Source organism: Microcaecilia unicolor, chromosome 5 (assembly GCF_901765095.1).
Source record: "Microcaecilia unicolor chromosome 5, aMicUni1.1, whole genome shotgun sequence".
Classification (NCBI taxonomy): Eukaryota; Metazoa; Chordata; class Amphibia; order Gymnophiona; family Siphonopidae; genus Microcaecilia; species Microcaecilia unicolor.
In genome coordinates, this window is record NC_044035.1 from 283,550,124 (window position 1) to 283,572,164 (window position 22,041).

Below are 22,041 nucleotides of genomic sequence, written 5' to 3' on the forward strand. Positions count from 1 at the left end.
TGCAAAATATGGAAATCAAAATATCTAACTGTATTCTGATTATAGCATACCCTACATTTTCCAAAGAGCAAAAATTAAAAGCTATATAAAAAGTAGTATAAAAGCCATGAAATATTTATTTTCAAGTCAGTAAATGTTAAAACTTAGAAAGCAGGCCTCCCCTCTTCTGGAAATTCTGAAGTGTGTAAAAAATGCTAATCTTAATGGGATGGGGATAATTTCTTTATGTCACAAGCAAAATAACTTCTGATCCTGGGTCATTTGCATATCTCAAATTCTGCTTGGTTAAGGCTCAATTGCAGGCTTAAGTCCTTCAATGATGTTAGACTTATATGATTCGGGGGGGGGGGGGGGGGGGGGGGGGGGGAGGGGTGGAAATCAACAACTATTTGATCTCCAGGTTTCTCCATTCTCATATTTCAATCTCCAGAACGATGTGTATGTTGAATATAGAACTAAAATTTCACTACCAATTAAGCCTGGTGTTTCAGTTTGGATCCATATTCAACTGTTAAATCTCATTTTCAGATAGAGGTACCATTTAAAGTGATGGTCTTGCTTCAAGCCAGAAGTGTTCCCCCTTCCTCAAAGTCTCTATAGAGAAAAAAGCCTAGTAAACAGGCCCTCAGGCACACAGAGTTAACATTTTCATGTTCCTGAATGTCTGTCAGAAACTGACTTAAAAGCTTCCAGAAACAGTCTATGAAACAAGAAATGTCAGATTTTTATCCCAGCAAGTCTAAAGCAGCAATACTTCCTAAATGTTGTACAAAAAATATAAATGTAGAGTGAGCATGATGCTGAAGAGGAATTGGGTATGACAGCATTTTGCCTACATTACAGAAAACACCAAAGTAGGAGAGTAAAACATAGGACCCTACTCAGGGGCAATGTTTCCTCTATGGAGTGGCCTGGTTTGTGCAAATTTGCAAATTTTTTTTCAGAGCAATAAGTTTTAAAAACCAACAATTTCTGAGTGCCAGTATTAGTAATGTATTTCTGTATATAGCACAAAAAAAGCCAAAACATTTTGTGAGCAGCCATGTAAAATCTGTGAGTGATGCTCCTAAAACGTATGAGCAATTGCTCATGTGCTCCGCTTAGAGGGAACATTGCTCAGGGGCATCTCTTACTCCCTCTCCATTTAATACTTCCAAAGGATTTGGACAAGTTTCTGGAGGGCATGTCTATTAATAATTAAACATGCAGATATGGGGGATCACTACAACTGATGTCTAGGAGTGAACAACAGGTAAGAGATGCTCTCAGGAGGAGCACTGTTGAGACAGGATGCAGAATTTGATGAACTAGGTCTATCCCAGAATGCCACCTGTGTTCCCCTAAGAGAGTCCAATCGAAAATCATGCAAATGGTGCCTTAGTCTCTTATGCCACGGAGGAGTGGACCAAGTCACAGCTCACTTTCTTTACATTTTAACTTTTGTAGTGCATTTAAATGATTAAGAGGGCTCTGCTTTTAGCCTTTGTACAATCTACATATGTAGCCTACAGCAGGTATCCAGGCATCATATATCTCAGTACTTGTTACTAAAAGAATGTGTATGCTACTCTTAAAACAAGAAATGTCATGGTGCATTTTCTTCCCTTGTTATTAGAAAAAAGTGACTCGTTGTACTACCCTTTCCATCTATGCTTTCTACCACAACAACCAGGTTAGATTTAGAACTGACAATCCTACATTTGCCACTTTTTTTTTTTTTAAGTGGGTAACTTGGGGTAAAATAGAACAGTGTAAAAAAACTTTAGCAAATCACCTATTAATAGTATACTCTGTAGGTTTCTGAAAGCAAAGTGTAATAAAATTAAAGAGAATGTTTAAGGGTACAGATTTAACTGAGCATTTCTACTAATAAATTTTTAAATTCCTTAAACATCAGTTCAGGTGATGACATTTCCTGGTTCATGGTTTTAGCTGTACTAATCACATACTGAGCTGAAATTCTTCAGGCTCAGTATGCTTTTTATAGATTTGGAATGTTTGTAGTGTGTGGCTCATGGCCCACCAAACCTTTGGTACATAGTGACTGCTTTCTTTCTTCCAGGTAATGAGCAGCCCTAGACATCCAGCAGAAGACTCGACATAAAAGTAGCAAGTGCTCATCTACTTGACTACAGGAACACCCACCATGTTGCTTTCTGAGCAATAGCCTTTTATTTTTTTTGCATTCTTTCTGGATTTGAAGTTGCATATTGCCTTCTTGTTCTCTCTGAGCTTTTTCTCTAAAACGTGCTTTAAAGGTTTATAGTTTTCTAGAGAAATCAGATCTCTGATTAAGGCCAGTTTTGAACCATCAAACTGATATCTTCTTGTAGTGCTTCTGCATGCGTCTTCTCACGATAGATCTCTCTGAAATCTCACCAGGCACCTGTGAAACAAATAAGAACACAATGGGGGTTTTTTTGTTTTATTTTTTTACAGGAAAGTGTTGATTCTGTTAGTTAGTGGACTCTGTTGTCTTTGACTGCTGATTCTCCACTCTGAAATAATTTTATTAACCCTTTAGTGTCCAATGTTCCCATCAATCTGTTCCCATATGGCTTGTTACGGGAACATTGGACATTAAAGGGTTTTAACTGCAGCAGAGAAACAGTTTACGAACCAGGAAAGCCAGGTTTCAACTCTTGCTTCTCCCACTGATATTTCCTTATGACCCTGGGCAAATCATTTCACCCTCCACTGCCTCAGTATGGACTTGACTGTAATCCCTTTGGAGCAAAGAGCTATCTACTGAACCTGATTGCAACTTGCCTTGAGCTTGGTTTTTTTTTTTTTTTTTTGGGGGGGGGGGGGGAAGAAACAAGTAATTAAACCCAAATGACTTGCCTTTTTGTTGACCTAGCAGTTCTTTCTGATCCATTGGGCTTCCAGCTTAGGCAGATCTCAGGCTATCTGGCACTCTTAGCCTTCATTTGCAACTACCTAAACATTTCTCACCTAAGTTATATCTTCTCTCAACTTATCTTACTCCAGAGTCATTGGAGACATAACTCTTGACCAGGGCCAAAGCATCAGGGACTTATCCAGAACCATGCAATAATGAACCCTGAATCTGGCCAGCAAATGCCACCATTGTGAAATGGCTATGATTTCTTTCTTCAAAGAGTCTGAATACAGTCAATGCAGCATCCCTAGCCCACCTGGGGAGCAGAGGACCAGAAGTGGAAATCTCACTCCAGTTCCTCTGCATGGCAGCCCACAGCATTATTACTGAATCCCCAGGTTAGACAACTGTCAGGTTTATTATAACAATTAAGACAAGCAGATGTTCTATTTCTGTTCTTACATTCCAGACAACCAAAAAAAGTGAGGTAAATATAAGGAGGATTCAAAAACATTTTACATGTGGAAATAACATGTATGGATGAAAGAAATATACATATATTAAACTAGCAAGTGCTCATAATGTGAAAGGTTAAAATACCAATTTGGGTAGCCTCGGTCCCATAGGTGTCAGAATCCATTTAAGAAATCTTCGTTCCTTCAGAATTTGAACAACACGCAATGGGGCATTTGGAAAACATATTTTAATCCTCCATTTGTATGCATTTTGGTAGAGCATTTCATTCATCAGCAGGCCAACTGACCCCTTAGGTGGCCTACGTGCCAAAACACAGCCATGTCTGGTCATTCTCTATGACTTTTACAATAAAATTCCATTGTTTTGGAATCCTCCTTATATTTGCCTCACTTTTTTTTTTTTTTGGTTGACACTCACTTTTCTGTGAGGACTTTTTTCCCCCTCCTCTTTTTTGTTTCCCTTACATTCCAGACTAAAGGAAAGTTTCTCAGAATTATCACTTAAATGATTTCTAGTCTGACTCTACAGTTTGCAAATGAACAATCACCTGAGTTGAGTCAGGCATTTTAACCACACATCTATTTGTTTCTATCCCCATACACACAATCCTTAGATATTTAAGGGACTTACTTTCATCATCTGAATCAAATCCAAATAACGGTCGACATTTCTTCTGTGCAAGGTGCGCCTGAAGTGCTTCTGAGTTATAATAGGTGGTTAAACAGTTCCCGCATCTGATTCGCTCTACTGATATGCTTACAGTGTCATCATTTGATGGCTCTTCATTATGCACAGCTTTTCGGCGTTTTGGCATGCTGATATACCTTTCATCCAAATAACTGGGAGGTAACGGCCGAGTAAAAGGCCTTAACATTGAGCCATATGAACTGGAGTCAGTGTTGACATTTGGTTTGGAACATCCAGCAATATGGCTCACTTGTGGATCATCATCAGAGCCCTTCAACTCTGCTTCTTTTTCTGTGAGAGGGACAGTGCCTTCATTTTCTGAAGCAGTATTGGCTAAGACGAACGCAGTCTGTTCCAGATCACAGTGGCCATTGGTAAGCTGATCACTGACGGTGCCACTTCTTTCAGGGTTTGGTTCTACTGCGGATGATGTTTGGTCTGTTGGGCTTAAATGGGAAGCATTATCATCAGATGAACATTCATTTGCTTTACCATTTTGAACTATGCTATTCATTTTTTTCTCACTACTCTGAATGTAGGTCTTTGGTTCCACCAAATCTTTTCTTGCCTTCCAAGTTGGAACTGACAAATCCACATTCTCTTTTTCACTTTTGGAAACATTTTCCTCATGATAAATAATTGATGGCTCTGATACAGAAACTGAAGGATTTATTTCTTCTAATTCTGTGGAAGATTCTGTTATTCTATTTAAATAATGTAGAGCCTCATGTTCATACAGCTTAGGAAGCTCTTCAAAAAGTTCACAACAATTTGGAAAATCACATTGAGCTTTAAAAGCCTCATGACTGGTTATGTGCTCAGCGAGTTCAGTTGCAAGTTTGAATCTCCGATTACAATTAAAATGCAAACAGACGTGAACATTCGGATAGACATGTCTCTTTAAGTGGTCTATGAAATGTTGTGAGCTTGAAAACGTCCGCTGGCAGAACCGACATTTCCCTTTGTTCCAGTTCATGATATGCTGTTGGACTTTTGAGTCTCCCGGGTGAGCTTTCCGTGCATGTTTATTTAGAAAACGTATCTTTTTGAAGACTCGACTGCACCCTTGAGCTGGACACTTGAAGTCACCTTGCAGCTCCTTAACACTCACTTCTTTTGGAGGGGACATAGATCCATTTACTTTACAATGAATAGGAGAATCTTTATTTGGCTCTTCAGCAATTTCTGCTAAAACTTCTTCAGTAGGGGGCTCAGGAGCATTTTCGGAAGTGTTGTCGAGACTGTCCTTATTGGTTATATCTTCAGGCTCACTCACATGCAGCTCACTCACTTGATTTTCAACATCTTCGGGGATAGGTTTAAGGACTATTTCTTCATTATCAGTAGGTGAAATTAGAGCCGTAACCAGTTCGTTGTCCCTGCAAATTTCTGATTGTTCTTCCAATGGCATGGAAACTGAACAATTGACTTTACCTGCAGTTGGAGCTTCCTGAACATCTTGATGGAGAGCAGCAAGATACTGTCTTTGCATCTTTTTGACATGATTCTTTAAATGCTTTAACATAATTCCTTGGTTTCTGAACTTCCTACCACAGATTACACATGTAAAACACCCACTTTTTTGGTGGGTATGTGCATGTCTCACAATGTGACCACCAAGAAATTCCTTGTTACACAGTATACAATGATGCATAGGAACATTATGGTCGATTTTAGGTGTTCCAAGCACCATGTGGTTTTTCTTGATATTATTAAGAATTCTGGATCGCATTCTGAATGAGCTTCTACAACGTAATATTCCATTGCTTCTATCTGTAAGACACAGGGGGTTACTGTTCAAAACCTGCTGTTCCATTGCTTTTTCTGTATTATTTGAGGCATTTTCTAGGGAATGTTCTTGTGATAAAACAGCTGCTTTTTCCCCTAGAAGTGCCGTACATTTTTGCTTGATCATGGCAAAATTCCAAAATTCAGGATCAAACATTAAGCCTTTCTTTAAGATTGGAAGCAACTCAAAGCGTACACGATTCTGAACGTAACTTGTATGTTCATTGTACTCCTCATCAGGACGTCTATACAAACGTTCAACAGTTATATATGATTCCACTGAACATTCAAGGAAGAAAACTGAAAGTGCACAAACTCTGCAGACTTCCAAGTCAGTTGGCAGTAGAGTAGCAATACTTTTATAAATTAGAGCTTTAGTACTGGGATCATTGTGAAGATCCTGTTGCAATGCACAGCCACATATTTCAACAGAAATCTGCAAACCAGCTTCTCCAAGCTGCCAAACAAAATAGATTTAGTACAGAACTATGTAAGGTTGCCAAATCATAAAATCCAGGTAATAAAGCTAGACAATATGCACAATAACATGCACCTTAGTCCCTTGGTCTTTGCCCCTAGTCCTCAAGGGCCACCAAAAGGTCAGATTTTCAGGATCTCTTCAATGGATATGCAGGAAGGAAATTTGCAAACCAATCACCCCCACTATATGCAAATCTTCATCAAACAAATTCATTAGAGACATCCTGAAAACCTGACCCATAGGCAGCCCTCAAGGAGTGGGAGTGAAGACCAAGGTCTTAGTTAACAGGAAGAAGATATATACAGTACATGAATGTTTTCCTACAACAGAATTTTGTTTGCACAATTATTCTTAAGTTCATGCCTGAAGTACCAAAATGTTTGCACCCCAGGATTCAGGAGTATTGCAAAACTATCCAAACTTATCTTTAAAATTGTCAATTTCTAAGTCTTCCAATAACTAAAATATAGGGTACCCAATGTATCAAGGTCCTTTCAATTCATTGGACAAACAGAACAGTGAAATTAAGTCTTCAGGAATACCACAGAACTATCAGAACACCAAGATGTATTTGGTGATAGTAAAAAATAAAAACCAATCACTACATAATTCCAATTGTGTTAGAATGGCTCTTTTCAACAGTTCAACTGACAAAAACCAGTTCTATCATAGGTGTTTTATCCTAAAATCACACACTCTGCAAGATTATAAACAGTAAGAATCCTGCGTAAATTAATTCATTTATAGTTCTCACACAAAAATCTGGAGTATGTAGACTAATGCATGGAGCTGTGACCTAGTGGTTGGAAACAATACTATGAGAACCAGGGAAACCAGGCTTCAAATCTCACAATGATGTTTGTTACCTTAGGCATGCTATCTCTCATAGATTTAGATACCTTGGAGCAGGCTACCTGAATTCTAATATTATAAGCCACCCTAAGCATCATTTAGAAAGGTGAACTAAAAATAAAACAAATAGAAGGAACAATATTCCATGTATTTCTCAACCCTATCCTTTGGACACACCAGTCAAGTCTGGTTTTCAGGATAGCCACAATGAATATGCATGAGAATGTGTACACACAATCTCCTTTCTATGCAAATCTGTCTCATGCATACTCACTGAGGGTATCCTGAAAACCTGACTGGCTGCGTGCGTCCGAAGGATTGTGTTCAGAACCACTCACTGTACTAATATATGCAAAAAAGTGGTGCATTAAATACACTAAAAAGCTTCAATACTTACTTCATTAGCAAGGACCTTCATAAGAGGAAAAATTATTCTGATGTTTGTTGCAGTCCTTAAAAGCTGAAAGCTTTTATTTACAAATACTTGCTTTGAAGGGTTGGATTTAACTTGTAGTTTACTCCAAATGAAGATTAAATCCCTACAAATAAAATAGCTTAAGATGAGTACCAGTATAAATTTCAGCCACAAAAAGGAGTTGTCTTGCATAAATTAAAACCATGCATGTCTAAAGGACTCTCTTAGCCTCTCTTTTATTGATAAAGGGAAACTAGATATAGAAGAATTTTTATGAATATTTCTTTAAAATAAAATAACAATCTTGAGACTTTCTTCAAAATGCTTAGAGATTACGCTTTAAGAAACCCACAATAAGAAGCTCTCAATAGTAACAAGATTAAGACATTAGGAATGATTGTTGATTCAGGTCTTAACGACGAGGGATCATGTTAAAAAGATGTTAACTATTTTTTATAAACAGACTACTAGCGAGGTTTTTAAAAGACTTACTTTCTGTGTAAAATTTAAGGATGGTAATACAAAGTGTTATATCATCACATTTTGATTACTGCAACAGTTTATTGATAGGCATACCAAAAAAAGGTGCTAAGGGCTGTACAGTTAGCACAAAATGCAACTGCCAGAGTCCTGTGTGGATTGTCTAGGTATGACCACATATCTGGAGTGTTAGCTAGGCTATATTGGTTGCCAGTAAAATTTAGGATTAGATATAAGATGTTATTGGTTTTCAAAGTTTTAATGGATTTAATGCCTCTGAAATTTTTGCAACCTTTCACTTATGCAAACCAACAAGGTCTTTAAGGTCAGCATCATTGTATTTACTAGATGTGCTCTCCTTCAGAATGATCTGATTGAAGGAATACAGATCTTCCATCTTTTATGTCATTGGGCCTGCCTTGTGGAATGGTCTATCTTTTGTCACAGAAGATGATTGCAAAGCTAGACCAGTTTAAAAAGGCCTTAAAAACTTGTTTGTACCAGAATGCACTCAATATGGTCAACTGAAAGTTTAAACTTATAAAACAGTTGGAGACTAGCTGTTTCTTTTTTGTTTTAATGTATAACAATGCAATATATATTATATATATATATATATGTATGATCATTTTGTATGTATAATTGTTAACCGTTTAAAATAGTAGATTATGAGGTCTATAAGTTTTAATAACACATACATTTGTCTGATCCAAAATGGTATTAAGAAAATACATTTCAGAGCCCAGAGAGATTACAAGCCAATTTTGGAGGAGAAACTCATGTTCTTTGAAACTACTGCAGCAGATGGTGATATAGAGATTTTCCTACCCAATGTACATTTCAGCTGAAAGTAGAGGGTAAAGAACAGTAAAGCACATACTTGTATTTCACATATGCCCATATGTATTTGAGCAGGTTTTCTCTAATCCCACCACTTCAACCTAGAGGAAAAATACAGTACATGTACTGTGAAGTGTGCACACATTCCTGTATTTTTTTTTTTTTTTTTGGGGGGGGGGGGGGGGGGGGAGAGTTAGAAAGGTTTTTTTTTTCATGGGTAAGCATCTGTTCAGCTATGTAAATCTTTCTGAAATTGCCCCTAAAACTTATTTTAATGATTTTTATATGCAAGTTCAATGCATCCAAATTCAGACTGCAATTGAGTAACTCCTGTCACTATATTGATTGAATCTGTTTAGACGTAATGGCAGGGGTTTGCTTTGACCCTTGAGTTTCATGAGGTTTTTGAGCAAAGCATTCAGCACTTAAGTACATAAGAGTTGCCATACTGGGCTAGACCGAAGGTACATCAAGCCCAATATCCTGTTTCCAACAGTGGCCAATGCAGGTGACAAGTACCTGGCAAGATCCCAAAATAGTACAATACATTTATGCTGCTTATCCCAGAAATAAGCTGTGGATTTTCTCAAGTCCATTTTAATAATGGCTTATGGACTTTTAGAAAGCTATATAAACCTTTTTTAAACCCCGCTAAGCTAACTGCTTTTACCACATTCTCTGGCAACAAATTCCAGAGTTTAGTTACACATTGAGTGAAGAAATATTTTCTCTGATTCATTTTAAATTTACTACTTTGTAGCTTCATTGCGTGCCCCCTAGTCCCATAACTTTTGGAAAGAGTAAACAAGCGATTCACATCTACCCATTCCACTCCACTCAGTATTTTATATACCTTTATCCTATCTCCCCTTAGCTGTCTTTTCTCCAAGCTGAAGAGCCCAAGACATTTCAGCCTTTCCTCAAAGGGAACTCATCCCATCCCCTTTATCATTTTTGTTGCCCTTCTCTGTATGTTTTCTAATTCCACTATATCTTTTTTGAGATGCAGTGACTAGAATTGCACACTTTAGTCAAGGTGCAGTCGCACCATGGAGCGATTCAAAGGCATTGTAACATCCTCGTTTTTATTTTCCATTCCTTTCCTAATAATACCTAACATTCTATTTGCTTTCTTTGCTGCCGCAGCACACTAAGCAGAGGATTTCAAAGTATCGTCAACGATGACTCCTAGATCCTTTTCCTGGTCGGTGATTCCTAACGTGAAACCTACCACGTAGCTTTCTCCGAGGACAAACAGGCTTATAATTCTCACAACTGGGGAATCCCTAGCATCCAAGCTCACCAAAAACATTGGTCAATTGGGCCTCGCAACGGTGAGGACATAACACAGATTATACAATCTAAATGAGAGTGCAGCCTGGAACAGAATAAAATGGGACTAGGAGGGTGAAGTTGGATTCTAGAGCCAAAACAGATTCTGCAACACTGTCTGCCAGAACCAACTACCGCGACGGGTATCCTGCTCTAGGCAGTACCGAGATGTGAATGTGTGGACTGAAGACCACATCACAGCCTTGAAAATTTCTTCAATGGAGGCTGACCTCAAATGCGCTACCGACATAATACGCAAATGCTCTCTTGCAATCCAAGGTGTGCAAGCTGCTTTCGCCAGGATGGGCATGACGTCGGGAAAAGAATGTTGGCTAGATAATCGACTGGTTCAGATGGAACTCAGACACCACTTTTGGAAGGAACTTAGGATGCGTGCGGAGGACTACTCTGTTGTAATGAAACTTAGTATAAGGTGCATCCACTACTAAGGCTTGAAGCTCACTGACTCTACGAGCTGAAGTAACAGCCACCAAGAAAATGACCTTCCAAGGTCAAGTACTTCAGATGACAGGAATTCAGTGGCTCAAAAGGAGCTTTCATCAGCTGTGTAAGAACGATGTTGAGATCCCATGACACTGGTGGAGGTCTGACAGGGGGCTTTGACAAAAACAAACTTCTCATGAGGCAAGCAACTACAGGCTGTCCAGATTTTGTCTCCGATTTTGTCCAGAGATGGGCTGACCTTCTACATGTTGATAAGCACTAACTGTTCTAAGGTGATCCCTTACAGAGTTGGTCTTGAGACCATACTATGATAAGTGTATAAGGTATTCAAAGCAGGGTCTCTGTAGGGCAAGCAAGGGGATCTAGGGCCCTGCTCTCACACCAGACAGCAAACTTCCTCCATTTGAAAGAATAGAACCTCTTAGTGGAATCTTTCCTGGAAGCCAGCAAGACCCGGGAGACAGCCTCCGAAAGACCCAAGGAAGTGAATTCTAGGCTCAAAACATCCAAACTGTGAGAGCCAGAGACTGGGATGTAGGGACCCCTCATTCTACGTGATGAGGGTCAGAAAACACTCCAATCTCCACTGTTCTTTGGAAGATAACTCCGGAAGCAGAGGGAACCATATCTGTATTGGCCAGTATGACGTGATCAGAATCATAATTCTATGGTCTTTCTTGAGTTTCAACATTTCTTATGGAAGGATATGCAAACAGAAGACCTGTCCCCCAAGGCATCTGATGCTAGTCTGTCATGGGCCCGAAGCCTGGAACAGAACTGAGGGACCTTGTGGTTGATCTGAGTGGCAAAAAGATCCACCAAGGGGGTGCCCCACGCTTGGAAGATCTTGTGGGCTATGCCCATATTAAGAGACCACTCATGCTTTTGCATTATCCTGCTCAGTCTGTCAGCCACGGTATTATTTTTGCCAACCAGACAGATGGCTAGAAGGAACATGCCATGGCTGTGAGCCCAATGCCACATCTGGACTGCCTCCTGACACAGAGGGCATGATCCGGTGCCCCCCCCCCCCCCTCCTGCTTGTCGGTGTAATACATTGCAAACTGATTGTCTGTTTAGATGATAAAAATTTGGTCAGATAGCTGATCTCTGAAAGCCTTTAGAGCATGTCAGATTGCCTGGAGCTCCAGGAAATTGATCTGAAGACTTGTTTCCAGGGAGGATCAAGCTTCTTGAGTGTGAAGCCCATCTACATGAGCCCCCCCCCCCCCCCCATCCCAGTTGAGATGCATCCATCATTACTACATTTTGTAGCTGAGGAATTTGGAATGGAAGTCCCAGAGTCAAATCAGATCGAATGGTCCACCACTGAAGAGAGCATACAAGCTCTGGGGGGACACTAGGATGACATTTTCCAGGCTCCCTGTGGCTTGACACCACTGAGAAGCCAGGGTCCATTGAACTGATTCATGTGAAGATGGGTCATCATTGTAACGTACACTGTGGAAGACACATGGCCCAACAATCTCAAAATCTGCCGAGCTGTGACCTGCTGAGAAGTACGAACCTTGGAAGCAAGTGCCATCAGACTGTCTGTTCTCGTCTTCAGGAGGTAGGTCCGAACCTTCTAAGTATCGAGCAGGGCTCTTATGAACACCAATCGCTGGACAGTTTAAAACTAACCCTAATAGCTCGAGCACCTGAATACTCATCTGCATGGACTCCTAAGCACCCTCCTCCGAGATGCTCTTCACCTGCCAATCATCAAAATACAGGAACACATGGACCCCCAAGTCTGCATAGCAATTCTGCAACTACTGCTAGACATTTGGTGAAGACCCTGGACCAAAAAGCAACATGTGATGCTGAAAAGTGATGTGTTCCCAGCCAAAATCGAAGATATTTCCAGTGGGCTGAAAGTATCGGGATGTGAGTATATGCATCCTTTATGTCCAGACAGCAAAGCCAATCATTTTTCTGAATCATTGGGAGAAGGGTGCCCAGGGAAACCATCCTGAACTTTTCTCAAGCTAGGAATTTTTTCAGGGCCCTTAGGTGTAGGATGGGATGCACCCCCAACCCGTTTTCTTTTGCACAATGAAATACCTGGAAGAGAATCCCCACCCTTCCTCCACTGGTGGTATGGCTCAACCATATGGGCCTTCAGAAGGATTAAGAGATCCTCTGCAAGTACCTGCCTGTGCTGAGAGCTGAACAAAGTTCTCAGTGGGCAATATGGAGGTTTGAGATACCAACTGAGGGCGTATCTCAGATGGACTATTTGAAGAACCCACTAGTCAGAGGTTATAAGAGGCCACCTTTCGTGACAAAATTTTAACCTCCCCACGACTGGCAAGTCGTCCGGGACAGACACTTTTACTGTGACCATGCTCTGCTGGAGCCAGTCAAAAGCTCATCTCTTGCTTTGTCTGGGGAGCAGCAGGGGCTTTAGGCGCACGCTGTTGACGTGAGCGAGCGCATTGGGGTTGAGTCCGAGTAGGCTGGCGAGCCGATGGGTTGTACCTACACTTAGGATATTAATAGGAACTCCTCCTTGGCTTGCCAAAAGTCCTCCTAGCTGATGAGGCAGATGCAGAAGATGCCCAGCAGGAGAAGAGATGGTATCAGTGTGTTTTTTTATTTGGTCTCGCCAAAAAGGTTATCCCCCTGGCATGGGGAATCTGCCAACTTCTGCTAAACAGAATGTTCCAAGTCAGAAACATGCAGCTATGAGAGTCTGTGCATTGCTATACTTGAGCAGAAATCCTGGATGCCACATCAGAAGTGTCATAAGTGCCCCTGGCCAAGAACTTTTGACACGCCTTCTGCTGCTTGATCAACTGGCGAGCTGACTCAGCCTACTCTGGAAGGAGCGTCTGAGCCAGTTTTGGACAACTTGTGCACAGAGTTTCACAAGTGGACGCTTGTGAAGAGCTGGTATGATTGTATTCAGGAAATGAGCATTGAAACCTAACATGTTCCTCTCAAAAGAATCCAGGGTTCTAGTTTCTCTGCCTAGAGGTGCCGAGCCATAGTCTCTGGAACTCCTGGCTCTTATGAGAGCGGATTTCACCACCATGGAATTGTGAGGCAACTGAGGCCTATCAAAACCAGGTACACAGTGAATCAGATACTGGAGTGTTAATGACAGGTACTGACAGAGGGGGACTACCAGTTCCCGACAACTGCCAGAAGTACCTTGTGGAAATCAGCTCCCACCTCGACTCCAGCAAAGCTTCCTCCACAGATGTCGAGGGAGTACCAGCTTGGGTGGCAGTCAACACCAGGGCCGAAAGCAGCATCAGAGACTACACTGTTGCATGAGATCATCCAGCAGCTCAGGGAGCAAGGCCTGGATGCACTCATCGAGGAAAGACCAGGAAAACCAGGAGTGCTAGCTCAGGCGCAGGTTGCAGAACTGCCGGGGTCAATACAGGAGCAGGGCCTTGGCTGCTGGGAGATCGACCTGTTGGCACCTCCTGTATGGAGGGGGAGCAATCCTCCTGGCGCCGACGCTTCTCGGGTGCCGAATCCTTCAACGCCTTGGAGCTCCCAGCACCATGCATCAAGGGCAACCAATGACGATGCTTCTTAGCCTTTGCCGGATGCGTGTCACCGAGGCTTCTTGATGCTGAACAGGACAACGAATCCACGTCACCTTGGGGTTGGGTTCCACGATGGACTGTCCCGGGGGCCCTGCACAGCAGAAGGCCTCAAAGCAGGTGGAGACCCACTCGATGATTCACTACTCCCAGTGTCTAAGGGTCTTAGCAGCAGCCATGCTTACCAACACTCTCGATGCAATGCTCAACATCGATGCAGACACCGCCAACCTTGATGCCAATTCCGACGTCGAGGAACCGACTTGGCTCCAAATATCCTCTCTCGTTGAGCCTCTCTGAAAACCTGGGTCCTCTTCTTCATGCGAAGACAGAAAACACAGTTAGTGGGGCTATGGTCGGGCCCAAGACACTGTAGATACCAAGAATTGGTGTCTTTCCCAGAGATTGTCTGACTGCACCGGGTACAGCACTTGAAGCCACTGGGAACCTTCATGGACACGGAAGGAAAAACTTCCTCGGCTAAATTAAATGAAGTGATGGTGCCTGAAAAAGGGGCAAGGCACAGCAAAAAAGAAAGGGAAAGCTTCCAGCCGCAGTCAAGGCTTAAAAGCAGCTTGATGATGACGGAAAATAAAAGGAAACTTAAAACCGGGCAAAATTACTAATACTTAAGGGAAAATAATAGGACAGAGATTCCACAACAGGAACACAATAAAATATGAAAAATAAAATGAAAAGGCACAAGAAAAGTTCTCTAGGACCGAGCGACGTGAGGAGACAGTAAAAAAACACCCTCTCCTCACCACGGTAGAAAAAGAACCGAGACCATGTTTTCGTGGCGGGTGGGAAGGCACTCGCACATGCGCGGTGGAGTGTGTCTTGTATTCCACAAAGCTCTCGTTAGACCTTTCTAAATTCCGGACTGGATGAAGCAGGTCGGCGTCACCAACTTGCGAGAATTATAAGTGCTGTAAGATCTTTGCTTTATAACTGCAACATCACCCAATATTGTGATATCATGCGAGTAGTTAGGGGTTAATTTGTTTCAAAACTGAGTCATAATATGGTTTTAGAATCACAGCTTTATGAAACTCATTTAAGCAAATATTGCTGATCAATGGTCTGATTTTTCCACAACATACACAGAACAAGTGACTGGATGCTTGCAAAAGGGTTTCCAATTCAGTATGTGCTTTAGACTCTTAGGGGCTTATTTTCAAAGCTCTTACAAAGTTCCATAAGTTACTATATAATTTTGTAAGTCTAAGTGCTTTGAAAATACATTTCTTTACCTCCTTGAATTCTTAAAAGCTTGAAAAACGAACTAGCTGAGTCTAACTAGGATTATCAATAATTTTTCTATGGAAGCCTGTCTTCCAAACTATTTGAAGCAGGTTACCATTCAACCGGTTTTGCTAATTACAAAATCTGAGTAACCACTGTCCTATTTCTTTGTTACCTATTTTGGCTAATTTAATTGATCAGGCAGTTCTGCAGTGCCTAAATTAACTCTTCTGAATCATTTTCAATTCAGATTTAGAACTGGTCTTATAATAGAAGACTGCCGATTTCAACATTAGATCACTTGCTTTTTTTTTTGGAATCTCATGGTGCAGTAGAGACTGACTTTTCGGATGTGTCCGTCACCTTTGTCAGTATGGTTCATGAGGTCTTATTGCGAGCAATGGAAGCCAATTGAATTCGGGGTGGTGTAAGTTTTTTGATCAACAGACAGCACTAGGTAAGAGTATAAAGCGTGGAATGCCACAGGTTTGAACAGTGGGACGTGTAGTAAAAGTTTCTTCAATCTGATAAAGACATTATAAAGGACTTGGATAGTCATTTACATTGAGGAACGTGTTCTAATTCAATGAGCATGAGAACGTGCTAATCTAATCAGCTAGTAAGTAATTTAGTCAGGAATTGTTTTTTATGATTTATATGTTTTGAATAACCAATAAATGTTCCATTTTGGAATTATAAAGGTAAATAATTAATTTGATGACAGATTATATTAATCACTGTATAAAGTGGAAGTCCAGGTATACAAACAGAATTATGCATATTTATTATTTATTTTATTTGTTTCATTTGTATCCTACATTTTCCCACCTATTTGCAGGCTCAATGTGGCTTGCATAATACCGTAAAGGCATTCGCCTAGTCCGGTAGAAAATGAAGATACATACCTGTAGCAGGTATTCTCCGACGAGAGCAGGCTGATTGTTCTCACGACTGTGTGACGTCCACGGCAGCCCCAGGAACGGAAATCTTCCTAGCAACAAATGTTTGCTAGAGCTTTCGAGCGCGCGTGGGCGCACACATCACACATGCGCGGCCATCTTCCCGCCCATCGTGCAAGAGTCCCGATTAGTTCAATAACAAAGCAAACAAAAATAAGGACAACTCCAAAGGGGAGGCGAGCGGGTATGTGAGAACAATCAGCCTGCTGTCCTCGGAGAATAGCTGCTACAGGTATGTATCTTCATTTTCTCCGAGGACAAGCAGGCTGCTTGTTCTCACGACTGGGGTATCCCTAGCCCCCAGGATCACTCAAAACAAAGAAAGGTCAATTGGGCCTCGCAACGGCGAGGACGTAATAAGAACTGACCTACGAAGAAATATCTGAGAGTGCAGCCTGGAACAGAACAAAAGTGGGCCTAGGGGGGTGGAGTTGGATTCTAAACCCCAGAACAGATTCTGCAGCACCGACTGCCCAAATTGACTGTTGCGTCAGGTGTCCTGCTGAAGGCAGTAATGAGATGTGAATGTGTGGACTGATGACCACGTCGCAGCCTTGCAAATCTCTTCTTTAGTGGCTGACTTCAAGTGGGCCACTGACGCTGCCATGACCCTAACACTATGGGCCGTGAAATGACCCTCAAGAGTCAGGCCAGCCTGGGCATAAGAAAATGAAATGCAATCTGCTAGCCAATTGGAAATGGTGCGTTTCCCGACAGCAACTCCCCTTCTGTTGGGATCAAAAGAAACAAACATCTGGGCGGAATGTCTGTAGGGGCTTGTCCGCTCCACATAGAAGGCCAATGCTCTCTTGCAGTCCAATGTGTGCAACTGACATTCAGCAGGGCGGGTATGAGGACGGGGAAAAAATGTTGGCAAGACAATTGACTGGCTCAGATGGAACTCAGACACCACCTTCGGCAAGAACTTAAGGTGCGTGCAGAGGACTACTCTGTTATGATGAAACTTAGTATAAGGAGCATGGGCTACCAAGGCTTGAAGCTCACTGACTCTACGAGCTGAAGTAACAGCCACCAAGAAAATGACCTTCCAGGTCAAGTACTTCAGATGGCAGGAATTCAGTGGCTCAAAAGGAGGCTTTATCAGCTGGGTGAGAACGACGTTGAGATCCCATGACACTGGTGGAGGTTTGACAGGGGGCTTTGACAAAAGCAAACCTCTCATGAAGCGAACAACGGCTATCCAGAGATAGGCTTACCTTCTACAAGGTGATGATAAGCACTAATTGCACTAAGATGAACCCTTACTGAGTTGGGTTTTAAGACCAGACTCCGATAAGTGTAGAAGGTATTCAAACAGGGTCTGTGTAGAACAAGAACAAGGATCTAGGGCCTTGTTGTCACACCAGACGGCAAGCCTCCTCCATTTGAAAGAGTAACTTTTTTTAGTGGAATCTTTCCTGGAAGCAAGCAAGACTCGGGAGACACCCTCAGAAAGACCCAAGGAAGCGAATTCTACGCTCTCAACATCCAGGCCATGAGAGCCAGAGACTGGAGGTTGGGATGCAGAAGCGCCCCGCGTTCTGAGTGATGAGGGTTGGAAAACAGTCCAATCTCCACGGTTCTTCGGAGGACAACTCCAGAAGAAGAGGAAACAATATCTGACGGGGCCAGAAAGGCGCAATCAGAATCATGGTTCCGTGTTTTTGCCTGAGTTTCAGCGAAGTCTTCCCCACCAGAAGTATGGGAGGATATGCATACAGAAGGCCCTTCCCCCAATGCAGGAGGAAGGCATCTGATGCTAGTCTGTCATGGGCCTGAAGTCTGGAACAGAACTGAGGGACATTGTGATTGACCTGAGTGGCAAAAAGATCTACCGAGGGGGTGCTCCACTCTCGGAAGATCTTGTGAACCACGCCCGAATTGAGCGACCACTCGTGAGGTTGCATAATCCTGCTCAATCTGTCGGCCAGACTGTTGTTTACGCCCGCCAGATACGTGGCTTGAAGAAGTATGCTGTGACAGCGAGCCCAAAGCCACATCTGGACGGCTTCCCGGCACAAGGGGCGAGATCCGGTGCCCCCCTGCTTGTTGATGTAGTACATGGCAACCTGATTGTCTGTCCGAATTTGAATGATTTGATAGGATAGCTGATCTCTGAAAGCCTTTAGAGCGTTCCAGACCGCTCACAACTCCAGGAGATTGATCTGAAGACCTTTTTCCTGGAGGGACCAACGTCCTTGAGTGTGAAGCCCATCGACATGGGCTCTCCACCCTGGAGGGATGCATCCGTTGTCAGCACTTTTTGTGGCTCAGGAATTTGAAAAGGATGTCCCAAGGTCAAATTGGATCGAACTGTCCACCATTGCAGGGAATTGTGAAAAGCGATGGACAGCTGGATTGCATCCTCTAGATCCCCTGCAGCTTGATACCACTGGGAAGCTAGGGTCTAGTGAGCTGATCTCATGTGAAAACGCACCATGGGAGTCACATGAACTGTGGAGACCATGTGGCCTAGAAGTCTCAACATCTGCCAAGCTGTGATCTGCTGAGATGCTCTGGCCAAGGAAACTAGAGACAGAAGATTGTCTGCCCTCACCTCGGGGAGATAGGCATGAGCCGTCTGAGTCCAGCAGAGCTCCTATGAATTCTAGTTTTTGAACTGGAAGAAGATGGGACTTTGGGTAATTTATAACAAACCCGAGTAGCTCCAGGAGCTGAATAGTCATCTGCATGGATTGTAGAGCCCCTGCCTCTGAGGTGTTCTTCACCAGCCAATTGTCGAGATAAGGGAACACATGCACTCCCAGTCTGCGTAGCGACGCTGCAACTACTGCCAGGCATTTTGTGAACACCCTGGGTGCAGACACGAGACCAAAGGGCAGCACACAATACTGGAAGTGCTGTGCTCCCAGACGGAATACCTCCTGTGAGCTGAAAGTATCGGGATGTGTGTATAAGCATCCTTTAAGTCCAGAGAGCATAGCCAATCGTTTTCCTGAATCATGGGAAGAAGAGTGCACAGGGAAAGCATCCTGAACTTTTCTCGGACCAGGTATTTGTTCATGGCCCTTAGGTCTAGGATGGGACGCATCCCCCCCTGTTTTCTTTTGCACAAGGAAGTACCTGGGACAGATTCCCAGCCCTTCTTGCCCCGGTGGAATGGGCTCGACCACACTGGCGCTGAGAAGGGCGGAGAGTTCCTCTGCAAGTACCTGACTGTGCTGGAAGCTGAAGGACATGAACTCCCTGTGGGCAATTTGGAGGTGTGGAAATCAAATTGAGGGAGTATCTTAGCCAGACTATTTGGAGAACCCACTGATCGGAGGTTATGAGAAGCCACCCTTGGTGAAAAAATGTTAACCTCCCTCCGACCGGCAGATCGTCCGGTACAGACACTTTTACAGCGGCTATGCTCAGCTGGAGCCAGTCAAAAGCCCGTCCCTTGCTTTTGCTGGGGAGCTGCAGGGGCCTGTCTAGGCGCACGCTGTTGACAAGAACGAGCGTGCTGGGGCTGAGCCTGAGAAGGCTGTTGGGAAAGTGGATTGTACCTACGCTTAGTGTAAGCATAGGGAGCACTCCTCCTTCCCCTGAAAAAACGTCTACCTGTAGAGGTAGATGCTGAAAGCGCCCATTGGGAGAGTTTGTCGAGGGTGGTTTCCCGCTGGTGGAGCTGCTCTACCACCTGCTCGACTTTCTCGCCAAAAATATTAACCCCCCAGCAAGGGACATCCGCAAGCCGCTGCTGGACTCGATTGTCCAGGTCATGAGAGTCTGCGCATCACTATACCCTGAGCAGCAGATCTGGATGCAACATCAAAAGAGTCGTAAGCACCCCTAGAAAGGAATTTTATGAAACGCCTTCAGCTGCCTGACCACCTCCTGAAAAGGCCTGGCGTGCTCCGGAGGGAGCTTGTCCACCAAGTCCGCCAGTTGCTTCACATTGTTCGCAAATGGATGCTCGTGTAGAGCTGGTAAGATTGAATCTTGGACACAAGCATAGAAGACTGATAGGTCTTCCTCCCAAAAGAGTCCAGGGTTCTAGATTCTCGTCCCAGGGGCGCCGAGGCGAAATCTCTAGAACTCTTGCTCTCTTGAGAGCGGAATCCACAATCAGAGTCGTGAGGTAACTGCAACCTCATCAACTCAGGTTCTCCGTGAATCAGATATTGGGACTCAGCTTTTTTGGGAATGGTGGGATTAGTTAGTGGTTTCACCCAGTTCCTAAGCAATGTCTCCTTAAGGACATTATGCAAAGGGACCGTGGATGACTCCTTAGGTGGCGAAGAATAGTCAAGGACCTCGAGCATCTCAGTCCTGGGCTCATCCTCAGATACCACAGGGAAGGGAATAGCCACAGACATCTCCCGGACAAATGAGGAGAAAGAAAGGCTCTCCGGGAGAGAAAGCTTTCTTTCTGGTGAAGGGGTGGGATCAGAGGAAAGACCACAAGATTCCTCAGAAGAGAAATATCTGGGATCCTCCTCTTCCTCCCACGAAGCATCCTCCTCGGTATCGGACAGGAGTTCTCTGACTGCAGTCTGAAACTGGGCCCGTCTCGACTCTAAGGAACCACGTCCTCGATGGCGAGAAGTCGACTCCCGAGCCGGCGGCAATGAAGCTCCCTCCAGCGATGTCGACGGGTAGTCGACCTGGGTGGCAGCCGAGGCCGATGCTGCAAGCGGCACCGGCGTCAAAGACCTCACCACAGGCGGATAGCCAGCTGTCACTTCCATCAACAGTACCCGAGGGTGCAAGCACCCCCGGTACCGGAACAGACTGACTCAGCAGCCCTTCCAGGAGACCTGGAAGAATGGCTCGGATGCACTCGTCCAGAGTCTCTGTCGGGAAAAACTTTGGGGAGTCGGAGGCAGGACCTGCGAAGGGCGAGGAGGCGGTACCGGGCTGTCTGGAGACCGACACCTCTTGAATGGAGGGTGAGCGGTCCTCCTGGCGTCGACACTTCACGTTTGCCGAATCCTTCGATGCCCCAGAGCTCCCGGTATCATGTCTGGAAGGAGATCGATGACGATGCTTCTTAGCCTTCGCTCGATGCACGTCATTGGCACACCTCAGTACCGACAAGGACGTGGAATCCACACGCCTCTTCAGGGTCGGGTCCAAAAGTGGTAGGTCCTGGTGGGCCTGCTCAGCAGGAGTCTTCGAGGCAGGTAGAGGCCCACTCAATGGCTCACTGCTCCCAACATGTGGTGGTCTCCGGACAGCCATTACTTGCACTCCCGATTTCGATGCCATCTCCGGTGCCGATATCGATGTCAACACCGACGAACCGGACGAAGCTCCAAACAGAAGATCCCCTGAGCTTTTCTCGACGCCTGTGTCCGCTTTTTAAGGCTAAGACACAACTTACATGAGTGTGGGCGATGGTTGGACCCATGGCACTGAAGACACCATGCGTGGGGGTCGGTACCTGAGATCGTCCGGTTGCACATTACACTTCTTGAAGCCGCTGGGCGTCCTCATTGACATGGATGGAAAAATAGCGGCGGCGAAGTCAAAATTCTCGATTGTACCAAAAAGGAGGGCAGAAAAATGAGAAACTGCAACGAAAACAAAAGGAAACTTAGAAGGAACCAAAACTCAGAAATAATTATTTAAAAAAAAACTAAGTGAAAACAACGTAAAGAAAAAGAAAA

General features: G+C 43.7%; 1 protein-coding gene across 2 annotated transcripts in view; it reads right to left on the reverse strand.

The window, feature by feature from the left end:
• Positions 1–370: 370 nt before the first annotated feature.
• ZNF654 (zinc finger protein 654) overlaps positions 371–22,041 on the reverse strand; it is a 65,286-nt gene continuing 43,615 nt past the window's right edge. For both annotated transcript variants that reach the window (XM_030204247.1, XM_030204246.1), the window contains exons 7-9: positions 7,525–7,666; positions 3,950–6,251; positions 371–2,386 (exon numbers count right to left, since the gene is read on the reverse strand). In XM_030204247.1, the coding sequence (XP_030060107.1) occupies positions 2,376–2,386; positions 3,950–6,251; positions 7,525–7,666 (2,455 nt within the window). In that variant the 3' untranslated portion in view covers positions 371–2,375. The remainder of the gene's footprint in view (positions 2,387–3,949; positions 6,252–7,524; positions 7,667–22,041) is intronic.